The 15,209-nt window shown below is 29.0% G+C and overlaps 1 protein-coding gene across 1 annotated transcript; it reads right to left on the bottom strand.

Moving 5' to 3' along the window:
- Positions 1–5,227: 5,227 nt before the first annotated feature.
- On the bottom strand, positions 5,228–7,978 carry LOC120086900 (probable membrane-associated kinase regulator 1). The gene is made up of 2 exons (XM_039043715.1): positions 7,169–7,978; positions 5,228–5,803 (listed from the first exon to the last, which is right to left on the bottom strand). The coding sequence occupies exons 1-2, from the start codon at positions 7,876–7,878 to the stop codon at positions 5,542–5,544; spliced, it is 972 nt and encodes a 323-aa protein (XP_038899643.1). The 5' UTR covers positions 7,879–7,978; the 3' UTR covers positions 5,228–5,541.
- Positions 7,979–15,209: the final 7,231 nt, after the last annotated feature.

The following is a 15,209-nucleotide window of genomic DNA, read 5'->3' as shown; positions in this document are numbered from 1 at the left end:
ATTTGTCAATAGTTTAGAACTTTGAACAGTTAAAATGGTTACTTTTTTTAGGTTGTTATGATTGATGCAAATGCCCTCTCTTTCCCCTCCTTTTTTTTCTCCCCTTTTGCACTTCTTGGTGTCTATGATATTAACTTTAGTAGTAAAATAGTATTTTCTTTATTGTACTTGACAAATGGATATGGGCACTGGTCCTTTATTGATCTTCTTCTCTTTTCCCTTTTCCCTTTTCCCTTGTTTTTTTTTGGTACATAGAGTGAAGCAATGTAGTCAACTATAAGCTTTCATGGGTGTCCTTAAATGTGTGAATATGCTCATGTGTTCCCACTCATTAATAGAGACGTTTTTATGGACCATTAGCTATACGTACATTGTGTTAGTACTTTTAGGTGGTTGAGCAATAGTACATCTAAAGTATTGTTAAAAAAAAAAAAAAAAAAAAAAATCAAATTTAAGAATGAAAACTGTATGAGAATTATGAGGAAATAGGATTTTAGTATGCGAAAAATTTCAGCCGTCGAAGGAATTAACCCAATGTAAAAAACAATTGAATTGTCGATAAAGAATGTTCGAGATCCATCGTCAATGGTAGTATGTGCCATCCTCGTTGTATATTTTCATTCGTATGAAAATTTTCGTCTTTGTATTTAAAAAAAAATCTCCCATTAAAATGCTCATTGATCAAACAAAACCCCTCGTCATATGATTTTATCAAACTCTTGTATTAAAACATAACGTGGTTTAAACCTAATGTCGTTGGAGAAAGAAGCATGAGCAAGAGAAGGAATATGCCGTCGTCCGTGCTAGAGAGAGTGCAACGATAAGGTATTGGCCTGGATGTGTGATAGAGAGCGCAATGACATAAATCAGGGTTAATTTGTGGTTGAAGGACAATTTAGGGTTCGTGGACAAAGAAATGGAAGATAGAAAGGGTGTTAATTTGTGGTTAAAATGATAAAAAACAATAATTACCTAATGAAAAAAATAGGCAAATTCCAATATAATGTTGGCTACAATGGGACAACTCATGACAAAACCCTCGTAAAAAAAAAAAAAGGCCTCAAACGTGCTATACATGCTGCCAAATCCTCAAAATTAATTTCGAGTCAATAAATTTAACTCTAAAACAAGTCTCAACATAATAAATAATAGGGGATTTGAAGTGGGCCTACAATGGAAGAACTGAGAAGACTATGAAACGGATTGGGCCTGGAAGGCCCATGACAAAGCAAGTCATAGGCAACATCGTGGGGAGCCCACGTGGTGTGGACAGTGACCGGAAGTCAACGCCGGCAAAACAGTACAGAAGAAGAGAAAAAGGGTGTCAAAATGGAGCTGTGTAATTGGCATGTGAGATGTCGCAGAGTCTTTAATGAGAATTTTAATCGACATGTCGGGTGAGAGAGAGATGCGACCAATAAGACAATAACAACAACTTTCTGGAGGTCCAATCTAACCGACTTCCACCGCCGCTTCAGTCCCACACCACAAACCCTTTTAATTATAATGCCCTAACTTATGATTCAATTACTCCACTCCCCACAAATTTTATTAAATTACACATTTCGCCCATATAATTTTTTCTAATATTTGATAGAATTTTTCATAAAGAGTACCTAAAATAAAAACTGACATGTGAAGATTTTATCAATCTATAAGAAACATTTATGAGATTAATCCAATCACAACAAATTAAATTTTAACTTTTTTTTAATCGTAGAGTCGAAATTTACTATTTAACTAGAAAATGATTTAAAGTTTTGAATTATAAATCTAGTCTTATATACTTATATACAATATTAATAGTATCTAAATGAATCTCTAGACTTTAAAATTTAGTAGATGTTTAAACTTTTAATTTTGTATTCTATAGATATCTAAACTTTAAAATATGTCTAATACGTTCTTAAACTTTCAATTTTATATTGTGTGGATCATCGAACTTTTAATATTATGTATGATAATTCTTTAATCTATACTTTTAAAAGAATAACGGACTTTCAAAATACAATAAATATGCATAGATATATTTATTCCTAGCTTCGATGTTTTCAATACGACCCATGATTTCTTTTTCCTTTCTTCTTTCTGTTTACAATTTAAAAAGGGTCAAATATACAAACTATCGACGACTTTTTCATTGCTTTGAAATGTCGAATTGTGACCAATGATGGATTTTATTTTATTATATATTATTAATTTTAAGTGGAAAAATACAGCATTTATTTTCAATGATATAGTACAAAGAAAGAAAAAGAAAATGTCATCCACACGACACTATAAATGAGCTCCTAAAGTCTAGAGGTGCCTAACTTTTTGGAATTTGAAAATGAAGTTACGTGTTCATGTAAAATAGCTAACATTTTTGGTATAACTATGAAATGTCGTATCTATTCAATTTTAATTTAAATATAGTATACTGTTTTTGTTGATAAAATATTGGTGGTCGAATGAATATGATGTATGTATCAAATAGTTTAATATATCAGTTATTGTTGGATGTGTAGCATTCATATTACAGCATGTTACAATAAATTACAATAATCTTATTCAATAACATTTAAAAACATTTGGTCAATAGAGATGATTTTTTCTTTAAAAAAAAAGATGCATATTAGAGTTGCATAGTTATTATAAACTTGTTGGGTATATTTATAATCAACATGTCAACAATGTAAATAGTCTAAGTGAGTGCATAATATAAAAAGATTAATTAGACATTAAATTGATGTTTTTAAGTCGGAGATGTAGAATTCATAGAATCAAAGAATGAGTGGAGCTAACAACTTCACTCTCCCAGCTCCAATTTTTGAGTAAAACATTCCTTAAATTACTTTTATCGGTCATCTTCTCCATAGTTTTAATTATTAATCATATTCCAAAAATATAAAAAATATATATAAAAAAAAACACATCTTCTTTAATATTTTCTTCTAGTTTTCAAAACTTAGTTTTATTTTAGAGAAAACACTCCTATCAAATAGATAACAACTTAAATAAATTAATAGGTAAAACAATATTTGACATGTCGATATTGATATAAATATCAATATCTGAATTATATTAAAATGTTTATAAAAATATTTATTATTTATAGTATATTTACACCAGAAGTAATGCCTTAGATACTCATTACAAACTTATAGTTTGTTTGTTTGTTTTCTTTCCCTTTAAATGTTGATTTTAATGAGTTAGAACACCATTTTTTTTGGGTGACGTAATAAAATCAGGGGTTGAATATATGATCAAAGAATGAATAATAATGAATGGGCCAAAACAATATAATTTATATAGCTGTTGTTTTTCATTTTAAAATAATTAATTAGTATGATGTCTAAAAAATAATTATAATAAAATAATTAGCATGAGCTGATTGAAAACCCGCTAGGTTCGCTGCAATTTCCTGATTGGCCTGTTCATGATTTATCCGTATAATTCCACTCTGATTCCCCACCGACATCCCAAAGTCAACTCAAAGTCAGCTTAATTCACGGTCCAGATCTCGCTGCAACCGACGAAGCCCAAATTTTGAAATAATGGTATCAATGACGAAATTTCTCCTAACTTCAACAAAATATATATATATATATATAGTTTTTTTTAAAAAAATCTATTTACGAATATATAAAAAAAACTATTTACGAATATATGTGGGTTTCTTTTGTTTAAATTAGAAAAAGGTATCTTATGTATATATATTGATTCATGCTGCTCCATCGACAAGGAAGTATTGTTCGAGTAAAAGAGTTGCGATCTCCATGAAATGGATAATCCACCTCAGAATTCTAAAAAACCAAGAAAATATAAATATATATTTTTTAATATTTCATGATACTATACTCTTTTTGTAAATAAATTAGTTATTTCAAGATACTATATACTCTTTTTTTTTTTTTTTTCACTATAAAATTGTTTAGTTGATCCAATTTTCATACTCTCCCTATGTAAATTTTTTTTTGTTTAAATCTTATTTTTAATACTGTTTTTAAATATATAAAAATTAACCAAAATATTTATAAAATATAACAAAACTTTAGAACTATCAAAGATAGATGCTCAGTATCTATAAGTGACATTGATAGACACCGATAGAAGTCTATCAATGTCTATCAACGTTTATCAGTGATAGTTCTAAAATTTTACTATATCTTGTAAATATTTTTTACAATTTTACCATTTGAAATAATTTTTCTTATTTTTAATATATATATTTTAAGAGATCTCGTGTGGAAGAAGTATCCATACTCGCTGATAATAATGGAAAAAATAGAAGCAAGCAAAAAATCACAAAGAGTGCTTATGGGTTGTGGTTGGGTTGAAGATTTTTGGATCCAACATAACCCAATTGCTTGAGATGGTAAGTTTCTTCATCTCAAATAATTCTTATTAAATAATGAACTTAATCCAACCCAACAATGCAATATTTAGATTCTATTTGTTCGGTTTATTTGGGTCATTTATTTATATTTTTTTAAAAAGAAGTAAAATATTATGTGGAAAAAGTTTACTTAATTAATTATTCATTTATTTACCTTGAACTAAGATTAGCAACTAAATATCAAATTATATTATTAAATATTCTTTCCAATGATTTGCTAAAAAATCTATTCTTAGGAGCTCGATGGTGAATAAATCATCTAAAAATCATAAAATTAAATAAAAATAAGTAATAGAGATCGATAGAAGTTTATTATTAATAGATGATGATAGAAATCTATCAGTATTTTTTTTTTTTTTGCTATTTCTATAAATAGTTTGACATTTGTTCTATCTATCAAAATTTTCTTAAAATATAGGTATATACAATTTTATCATAAATAAAGAAATATATATTTTAAAATTAATAATAAATTTGAGTTGGTTTGAAGTTATTTTAGATGAACCAATAAATTAATCCAATCTACCAAAACCTTCACTTGTTTGAACAAATTCCAACTCAATCCACATGAATTAATGATTCAACTAAAATCATACCCATTAAGTTGTTTAATCAATTTTGTTTGGTCATCATTTTTTTTGAATACCCCTTAAAAACATGTACTTAATAAGATATTAAACACGCCAACCTACCGAATATCTATCCATTTGTTTGTTCCTTCATCAAATCACAATTTGCAGTGTATTTTTCTACTTTGGTGGAATAGATTAAAAAAAACATAAATTTGAAACACTAAAAACAAAAACAAATTCAAAGAAAAAATAATTGAGAGGAAGCACATCGAGGCAGTTGACCCAATAGCAATTTTGGAGTTTCTTGAGAAAAATAAAACAATCACTTACAAAAAGGGCAAGCATATGATCATGATGCCAACATTTAATGTCACACATTTATATATCTTACAAGTTACATCTCATCCCCAAAGAAAACTCTACTTGCATATGATTAATATATAATGCCGCCAATAAAAATACACAATTAAGATTAATACACCATTTTAATTTGTTTATAAAACTTCATCGGAACACGTAGAGCTAGGTCAAAAAATACCCTAGAGGATATTACAGGAGTAATTCTAGTATGAAATTGTAGTGTGGGCTGATTCAGCTTAAGGACGACTCGTTGGCGTTGTTGATGGTACTGTTCTTGTTATGGATTAGTGAGTTTTTGCAGTGAGCAATGGCGCCTTGGATTGCACTGTGGAGTTCTTCCATCGATGACATGTCGGCAGAGTATGACGATCCGTAGCCACTAACAGAACTCATGCTTTGTACGCCTCCTCGTCGGAGCACGCCGGAGTGACTCGGTGAGGACCGTGTCGAAGACGGGCAACTTGGTAAGTGGTTGCTTCTCCCACGTGGATACCTGGTTAAAAAGTATTAAATTAATTAATTAAATTTAACACAACTAATTTTTTTTTTCGAAGTTTTTTTTTTCTCATTCTTCAAAAGTGAAAAGAAAAATTTTTAAGTCTTGTTTAATAACCATTTAATTTTGTATTTTTGTTTTTGAAAATTAAACCTATTTTATCTACATTTCTCACCATGATTTGTATTTTTCTTAAGTATAATGGTTGAATTCTTAATCAAATTCAAAAAACAAAAACAACTTTTTTTAATTCTCAAAATTTTACTTGATTTTTTAAATCATTGATGAAAATTAGATAACAAACGAAGAAATTTAGAGGTGAAAGTTAGATAACAAACGAAGAAATTTAGAGGTGAAAACAACTTGTTCATAGGTTTAATTTTAAAAAACAAAAAATGAAATAGCTACCAAATAAACATAATTGCCTTGTAAATTTACGTGGAATCGTGCAATTTTTAGTAGTTAAAGCCTTTCTCTTTGGATATACTTAGACAAAAAAAAAAAAAAAAATGCAGCCCCCCACCCTAAGCAATACTAAATAACAATATGTCATGTGGTAATTTAATTTTTTTAAAGAAAATTTTAGTCCATAAAAAAAAAAAAGGAGCATAAGATCAAATGCAACTATCATTGCCCATATACTTATCTCTGTTAAATATAATACACAACCACACACTAGACTAATAAAATATATACTAAATTACGTAAAATATTATTAAATTTTATCATTTGTTTAAAACATGCTTTTATTTTTTTAAATTATAATATCACCTTTGACATCTCATAAATATTTCGAGAATTGGGGTAGAAACAGAGACATAAAATAGATGTGATTGTGACCTTAGTGATGTGGTGATGTTTATATCTCAAATTTCGTTTTATGTCACGACCACATCATTCTAACTAGATTCTAATCTAGTCTAAATATTTCTATTCTAAAAATAGTTTAAAATTGACTAGAAAAAGATCCCAAGTAATTAACATTACAAAGAAATAATTTTCTTTTAATAAAAATAAATGGCGAAATAATTTTTGAAAAATAATTTAGCCTAAAATAATACTACATAAGAATGTTATAAACTCGCGTGCAACAAGTTTATTGAGTTCATTTGATAATTCTTTTTCTTTTCTATCATTGAAATCAAAATAATAATAAGCACTTTATTCCTCAATTTGATAATTTTAACCAAAAAGATTAGAAGAAAATTGATTCTTCTTAAATTGAAAACGTCATGCAAATTTCTTTCTTAAAAAAAAAAAAGTTTATTTTTGTTTTTTTGTTTTTAATTTATCATTTGAAGCACATACCTCCTAATTGGTAGGAGGGTATAAAGATTAACTTAATAATTACGAAATATATACCTTAAGTTTCCTGAAAATGAGAGGGAGAATCTGCTGCTTTCCTCAGTCGTGCCGGAAGTTAACAAACTATCATTTCGGGATTCCGTCGCAAGCGGCGGAGTGGCTGACGAGTGGCAGGATTTGGACCCAATTTTCAGCTGAACTTTTCTGAAGTATTTCTTTATCACTTGTTTAGCAGTGGATCCAATCCCTTTAACACGTGGAGGCTTGGAATCACCACCATGTGTTTTAACATTATTAATATTCTTCGGTTCTTTTCTGAAAACCGACGAGAATCTGGAAAAAGAGAACTGTTTGCATTTCTTATCATGACGGTGTCGGATTCTGGTGTTGAGATCGGCGGCGGCGTCGGAACTGGTAGGACGGGTGGGGTCGTTTTGGGAGGAAGAGCGGGAGGAGTCGGTGGAGGAGCTACCGGTGGAGTCGCGAGAGGTGGTGGTGGTAGTGGCAGAGTCGACGGAGGAGGAGGTGCTGGAGGAAGAGAGAAGCGTGGGAACGAGGGAGTTCCGACGAGAGTGGAGAGGCAGAAGGTGGCCGTTGCAGAAGAGCTCATCGGCGGGACATAGAGCGATGGAGGATTTGCGAGGGGAGATTGAAATGGTGAATTCAAAATCAGAAGAGGAAGAGGAAGAGAAAGAATTTTTGGGAGATGGTGAGATTAGGGAGTGAGATTTGGTAATTGGATCTCTGTTTGTTTCAATCTTTTGCATCTTTGATTTTTCATGAAGAATGAAGAAGATGAAGTAATGAAAGAGAGAGATGGAATTTGGAATTTACAAGGAAGCTTCTTGGTTAGTTATAACAATTTATAAGATTAAACTAGTCCCACTTCTAACATCTTTAATTTTACTCTCTATTCTTTTAATGGTCAAATTTTAGTTGAATGTAATTTCAATAAACATTAAATTTAGTCTTTTAAATTAATTAGTATTAAAATTAGCTAAATAATTATAATAGTTTTTATGCAAATAAATTGATATGTTAATATGTTTTTAAAATTTATAATTAAAGGACTAATAGATAATAATAAAAAAAAAGTTTTTAAATCATCAACAATAAACTAGCGTTTGAGACTACATTTAAGATTGATTGAAATTACAATAACTAAAATTAGATAATTAAAAGTATAAGAACTAAAATTAAACATATTTTAAAATAATGACAATTATAACTGAGATTACGATTGAGTTCCATTACATATTAGTCTTACTCCACCTTTTTCATCCACTCCAATCACATAAATCCAAGTATTAGTAAGTTAATAATGCTTTTGGGTTCAACAAATTAGTGTATGTATTAGAATCTTACAGATTTGTTTCTTTTAATTCTTTTAAATTATTTTTAACGTTGATGTTAATGAATTAGAACTCTATTTTCATTTTTTGGTGACGTATCAAAGTCAGGGTTGAAAATATATGATCGAAGAATGAATAATAATGAATGGCCCAACACCATAATTTATATAGCTGTTGTTTTTTTATTTAAAAATAATTAGCATGAGATGATTGGAAAGCTGCTAGGTTCGCTGCAATTTCCTGATTGGCCTGTTCATGATTTATCCTTATGAATCCACTCTGATTCCCCACCGACATCCCAAAGTCAACTCAAAGTCAGCTTAATTCACGGTCCAGATCTCGCTCCCATCCACCATCTCTGGTCCCTTTACCACGTTATCACCACCCTTCCACTTCATAATACACACTGTGCCGGAGGTGATCAACGGTCGGCCGACATCGACACATCAGTTGGAGAAAATCGGTTTTGGAGACGTCATTGATACTGAGCGGCCAACTCTTGGTACGTTCGGTCGGTTTTCATCAAAACCGACATAAAGATAGAACTCCGGCGAATTGATGAAGAAAAGTATTGTTATCTCTTGTTTCCTGATGCTACAAAAGACTGGGGCCAAAAAAATGGAGAAAAAAAAAAAAGAAAAAAGGAAATAAAAACGATGAGAGGAAAAGAAAGAGAACCAAATGAAGAAAGTTAAAGAAATTCCAGAAGAAAGGAGGGAAAGAAGAAAGTTAAAAACGTATATAAATATTTTATATCTTTTTGATGTATATATTAATATATATTCAAATGCATAGGCTCTAAAACTGACCGACCAATGTCGGTTTGCCCGATTTTGATCGTTCAGTACGGTTTTTCGGATTCTTTTGTTCATCCCTACCATATATAGATGTGTGTTATAAGACAACGAAAATCAAATAAACATGTAGTAGAAAAATCAACAAAGAGATTTACGTGATGTATTAATATTATGTTAGTTATTTCTACAAATAGAGGAAGATAACAATTTATTATTATATATTAGAGAGAAAATATCATATTACGAATTCAAATGTGCCAAAAAATTAAAGAAATTAATTCATATAATGCACTTCTATAAACTTTGTATCAAATTCATAAACAATATAAATAACATAAATGCGAATATAAATTAGGTTTTGGGGACATTGTTCCCGAGCCTTTCAAAGACGAATTGTTTTGGATCTCATTCGCTGATCGAGCAGTGTGATCCTCGAATCTATTTTGTTCGAAGCGCTATATAACATATTAAAAATATTTCAATAATATAAAATTTTAAAAATAAATTTATTCAGCCCAATCTGCTCTCATTTTGCACGTGCCGTTTGCTTCAGAAGGGAGCAGTAATTATAAGTTCAAATATCATTTTCATCTTTGCAATTTTTTTCCCTCTTCAATTTTAGCAAAATTTTAAAGAGTGGTTTAAATATTTATTTAAATCTCAGCATTATTTTATGCTATCATTTTTGTATATATTTTTTGATTGAATCTAAATTATTGGACTAGGCGGCTACACTCATGTTGATTGTTTTGGTACTTTGATTTTACTTTAATGTACATTTTTGTTTTTTAACAATTTAATTTTTTAATAACAACATCGATTCAATCTACAATAATCATCTTTTTAATATAAATATCAATAAGAACAGATTTTTACAGTTACTAAGTTAGGAGTTAGAAATTGACGTTTTAAATTTGAAACAAAATAAATAATCTCATGACGTGCTAACATAAGAAGCTTAGTATGGATCGAGAGGGAGAAGTCTCTTCAGTCTTTTGAGTATTTTTCTTTGAGAGAAACAGAACTTGTACTCTGTCAAAATTTTTAATAAAAGTTCTTCATTTCTCCACGTACCACCTTATTGATTCCAATTGATCCTAATTACCAAATTCAAGTAAGTATAGTAAATTTTATATATTCAACATCTACTTTATTTATTTAGAAAATCAATATTTCTTTATTATATTTAGATTTTCCAAAAAACTTAACTTAAGTATTTCTACATATTCATTATTTGCATAATTTTCTAAAACTTAACTTCATCATTTCCCCCATATTCATCATTTACATAAATTTCTATCCAATATATTCATCATTTTCCACAATGCCACGTGTCAAGTATGCAAACATCCACATATTCTATTATGCCATCTCATGCTTCATGTATCCACATCGTACTGTCCACATGTCACGTCAAAATGGTATCAGAGCCAAGCATTACTAGTAGAGTGTATTAGGTCAATTAAATTAATATTAAAGATTTATTAACCTTCGTCTTAATATTATTGTAAGTATCCTTTGTGATAATAATTAAGTTTTGCTAATTAATTCTATAGAATAGCACTTTGGTAAACCTTATGTTCATGTATCGTAAGACCATTGGTAAGCTTGGTGTTCTAGTGTTGCAGAATTTTAACATCTTGATTATTTGTCATAATAGATAATTAGAATCTTAATAAAATTTTCAACTTTAAATTTTTAATGTCTAAGTTAATTGGAAAAATACCCTCTAAAGCCCATTTTACAAAAGCCTCAAACATAATTGAAGATTATACAAACGATTCTCAACTATCCATATAATCAAGAGCTTCAGATAGCAAAAATATAATAACGTCTCCATAATTGGAATATACCAAAAGTATATATTAAAACTATTTATCAAATAGGAAAGTTTGATTTTCTTCAAGATTATAGAATCAAAACCACAAAACAATTAGTCTCAGTTAATAAACTCTCATAAACTCTTTGTTTATTCTGAAGACAATCAATTATTCAACACCAAGAAAAATATAAATTTCTTTATATAGGATTAGTTCAAATTGCCATAAAACCTCTTTATAGGATAAGATTAGATACTCCAATTCTATTACTATTATATAATAAAAGACATAGAAACTTTTCAAATTCAATACTCTCTATAGTTGAATCAAATCTAGAAAGAGGACTAGTTTACTTCAATTATTATCCAAACTTTTCAGTTTTATTAAGTGATCCAAATATACTTCAAACTTTAATGCTTGATATTAAAATTCTAAATATGGATTGGGAACTACAAACTGAATCCATTGTAGGAATATTTCGAATACATTACAAATTAATGCATACAAATTTATCCTCTAGAGCTCTTACAAATTAATGCATAAAGATCAAACCCTTCAAATGGAAGCTAATATTGAATACTCAAGTATTTTTATTTCAAAAATGTTATCTTGGAATCAAATTAGTCATAATCTTAGATGGAATTTAGAAGATGCCTTTAAACCATCGATTGAAAATCCAAAATTAAAATTATTGAAATGAAGATGGAATTATAGAAATGCAGTTTCAATCTTCAAGAATAGAACTTTCTAGATTTTCTACTACGTATGAACCTCCTCAACCAAGTACTTCTATAAACCTTCAAGGAGTCCGGTTTGATAATACAATACCACAACCCTTTTATACAAAAGATAAGGATCCTGTTGGGATTGGTGTCCTAAATATTTCTTGTATTCTTATAGTTTATAAACTTTGTATAAACAAATTGTTATTAATAAAAATAATTGTTATTTTGTGAGTATACACTCAATCTAATAAATAAAGATCCTAGGTTATTTTATGTAATTTAAACATGTATGTAGAGACATATGGGTGGATCATGCTTAAATGATAACCTAAACGGTCTGTAGTAGATGGATAAGACTGGGTACCTTATCTTGGTGATACTACGGATACGACCCATTTTATAGATGTTACAAGTGTTGTAAAGTGCTACAAATGATATAATCCTGATCATTCATTGTATAAGCTCGGACCATAAAATGATTAGTCTCATTATATAACGCCGTAAATAATAGAGACTTACATTTCACCAAGATGACCATTGGTGACATAACTTGAATCTTGAGTGAATTATGAACTCTCCTGGCTATGAAGGTGGTCCTTTAACTTGCTTCGGTGAAAGTGGCTAGATCACTGACTCGATATGCCTACCATTTTGGGGATTCGTCTGATTAAAAAATTGGGAATACAACTACACTAGACGGAATTCACTTATGCTCTGATGTTGGGGTAAGTAGATAAATTGCTCATTTAAGGGCTGATTTCAGGGCTTGAACATTATGGTCACACTCTCTCTTGGCCTGAGAGGGATTTGGTCATAGTTGAACTATGAATTATTGTTCATTAGAGGGATTAGTGGTACTTAAGGAGTTAGATGTAACTACCGGGGCAAAAAGGTGATTTTGGCCTAATTGTACTTACGTGCAATTTGTGAAGGGTCATCGTACTATTGATTGGTTATATCCAATGAACACAGAAATATATTTTTCATGCGAAGAGTGCAATTGTCGATCTTTGATGGAGTGAGCGGCAGTTAATGGATGTTGGGTAATTTAATTAAATAGTTTAATTAATTATCCAAGCACCATTGGAGCTTCAATCTATAGGTTCATAAGGTCCATTCTGTACCTCAACAAGGATTATTGAGAATTAACTTTGAATTAATTTGAATTGTTCAAATTAATTGAGGGAATTAATTATATATGATATAATTAATTAAATTAATTACTATATGTGATATAATTAATATAATGTATTCGATTATAACATAAAGTTTATTTTAAGAGGAATTAAATATTTGAATGTGATTCAAATACTAATTTTATGGATATAATTAAATTTACTATAAATGTGATTTATACTAAATATCATGTATTATTGAGACAAAGAAAACTATAGATTATATTGTATTTGATACAATATAATAACTATAGGTTACGTGTTATATTTGATATAACATATAGTATAATATATATATTATATAATAAAGTAGTTATTATATATTATATATATTTTAATTAATTAAATTATTATTATTTTTAATTTAATAAAGGAGGGAGTTAACACCCCCCTTATTTTTTCTCTCTTGATAGAACGTGAAAATTGCAGGAAGTTTTGATGAGGGTGATTATCTTCTTCACAATCAACGTTCTTCTCCAAAAAAAAATTCACTCTCAAATTCTCCATCTTCCCAAAATTCAGAGCCCACAACTCCTGAAGTCTCAATCCCTAAGGAGAATAGAGAAGATTCATTTTTGGTGGTGGCTATTTGGGATTTCAATTTTGGAGATCGTTCTTACCGGCGAAGAGTTCGTGACCATAGAAAAAATTATATGAAAAGACCTTTTGGCTTTAAGGGTAAGTAATTTTTCTTTTCCCTAATTCCTTTTCAGCATGCTATGAAATTGTATAATGCATAAATTTTTTTGTTCAGTAAATTTCGATTGTGTGTAAAATTGTAAAATTGGGACGATTCCATTCCGTTGTTCCTTCAGATCCAACTTTGTCTCCAACCCATTCGTATATGCAAAATATTAATCAATTAAATGTTATTTTCAAACCTTTTATAATTAACAAAATAGAACTAGATACAAAATTTTGGTCTGACAAAAATAAACTCCTAAAAAATATATTTTTTTAATCCTTTAACAAAACTGAACAAAGTGAGATTCGTGATGAATATTACAAAACAATGGAAAAGCTCAGAATAAATATATATTTCTTCCGTTGGATAAAATATAGGACTTATTATCAAAACATTATATCTCCTCCATATCAAACTATTAACACAAATACCTTTCTCCCATGGAAGACCACAAATCCTAAAAGGTACATAACCTCTACATATCCTCTTTTAGAAAAAAATAAGTTTCAAAATAACCATGATAAAGAAGTGATAGCTTCTCTTTTCAAAATGATTGACGTACCTGAAAACGAATCAAAAGTACCATTAAAAGATATTAAAAATATACAATTACAGGATAATTACTCCAATAAAACTTTACATACAATATCCACCCAAGTGAAAGAATAGAATCTAAACTTAAAACCTCAACATTATCCTATAAAATCACAACCTCAACCAATTATGTTACAAGTAGAAAGAATAGAATTTAAACTTGAACCCTAACATTATCCTATAAAATCATAACCTCAACCACTTGATAAGACAAAACCTTTATTCAGACCTTTTGAAATTTCGGATAAAGATTTAAAATCAATTAATTTTTCAAGTAAAGAATATACTAATATTTTAGACAAAATTAACCTCCAATTACAAAACTTAAACCTAAATTCATCAAAAACATTAAATACATCAACATCCAAAGTTAAAACCATAAATGAAACTCCCGATGAAAATCATTCTGACTTACATGAATTAGAAGAGAATTTTGATAATAAACCTGGCAAAATAATTTCAGAACCTTACTCTTCAAAAGATAACAAATCTTAGATACTCAAAATTAAGAAATTGTTATTCCAAATCATCTCTTTCTAATATGTAATATGAAGAAAGATTGATTAACCCAGACTCAATGACATATGACTAAATATCAAATTTTAAATTTAATATATATATGCTTTTATTTTTATTTTAGGTGAACTGTTTAAATCTCCACAATATATTGTTATATAAAAAACAAATTATATTACAGAAAAATTCAAATTGAGATTAGAAAAAATTGACACATTAGCTTAGATATATTATTTTATTTTGTTTATTTGTGTTTCTCTTGAATAAATATATATATATATAAATTTTAGAACAAACTTTATTTTACTTATTTGCAAATCAACGTAGGACGTGACGCTATCTCTCGAGTGGTTGGTTTTTTGTAGTTTCACTAAACTGAACAGTAATTAATATATAATCCAACAACTTTTGTCCTATACAAAAAGACATAATTC

The sequence above is a fragment of the Benincasa hispida genome, chromosome 1 (genome assembly GCF_009727055.1).
Source record: "Benincasa hispida cultivar B227 chromosome 1, ASM972705v1, whole genome shotgun sequence".
Classification (NCBI taxonomy): Eukaryota; Viridiplantae; Streptophyta; class Magnoliopsida; order Cucurbitales; family Cucurbitaceae; genus Benincasa; species Benincasa hispida.
Note: the sequence above shows the minus strand (reverse complement) of the source record. Positions and strands in the feature narration are given on the sequence as shown.

Excerpts from the sequence above, each read along its gene's own strand:
- LOC120086900 (XM_039043715.1), bottom strand. The coding sequence starts at position 7,878 with ATGCAAAAGATTGAAACAAACAGAGATCCAATTACCAAATCTCACTCC. Across the intron at positions 5,804-7,168 it reads TCATTTTCAGGAAACTTAAG|GTATCCACGTGGGAGAAGCA; the intron begins GTATATATTTCG and ends CTTTTTAACCAG.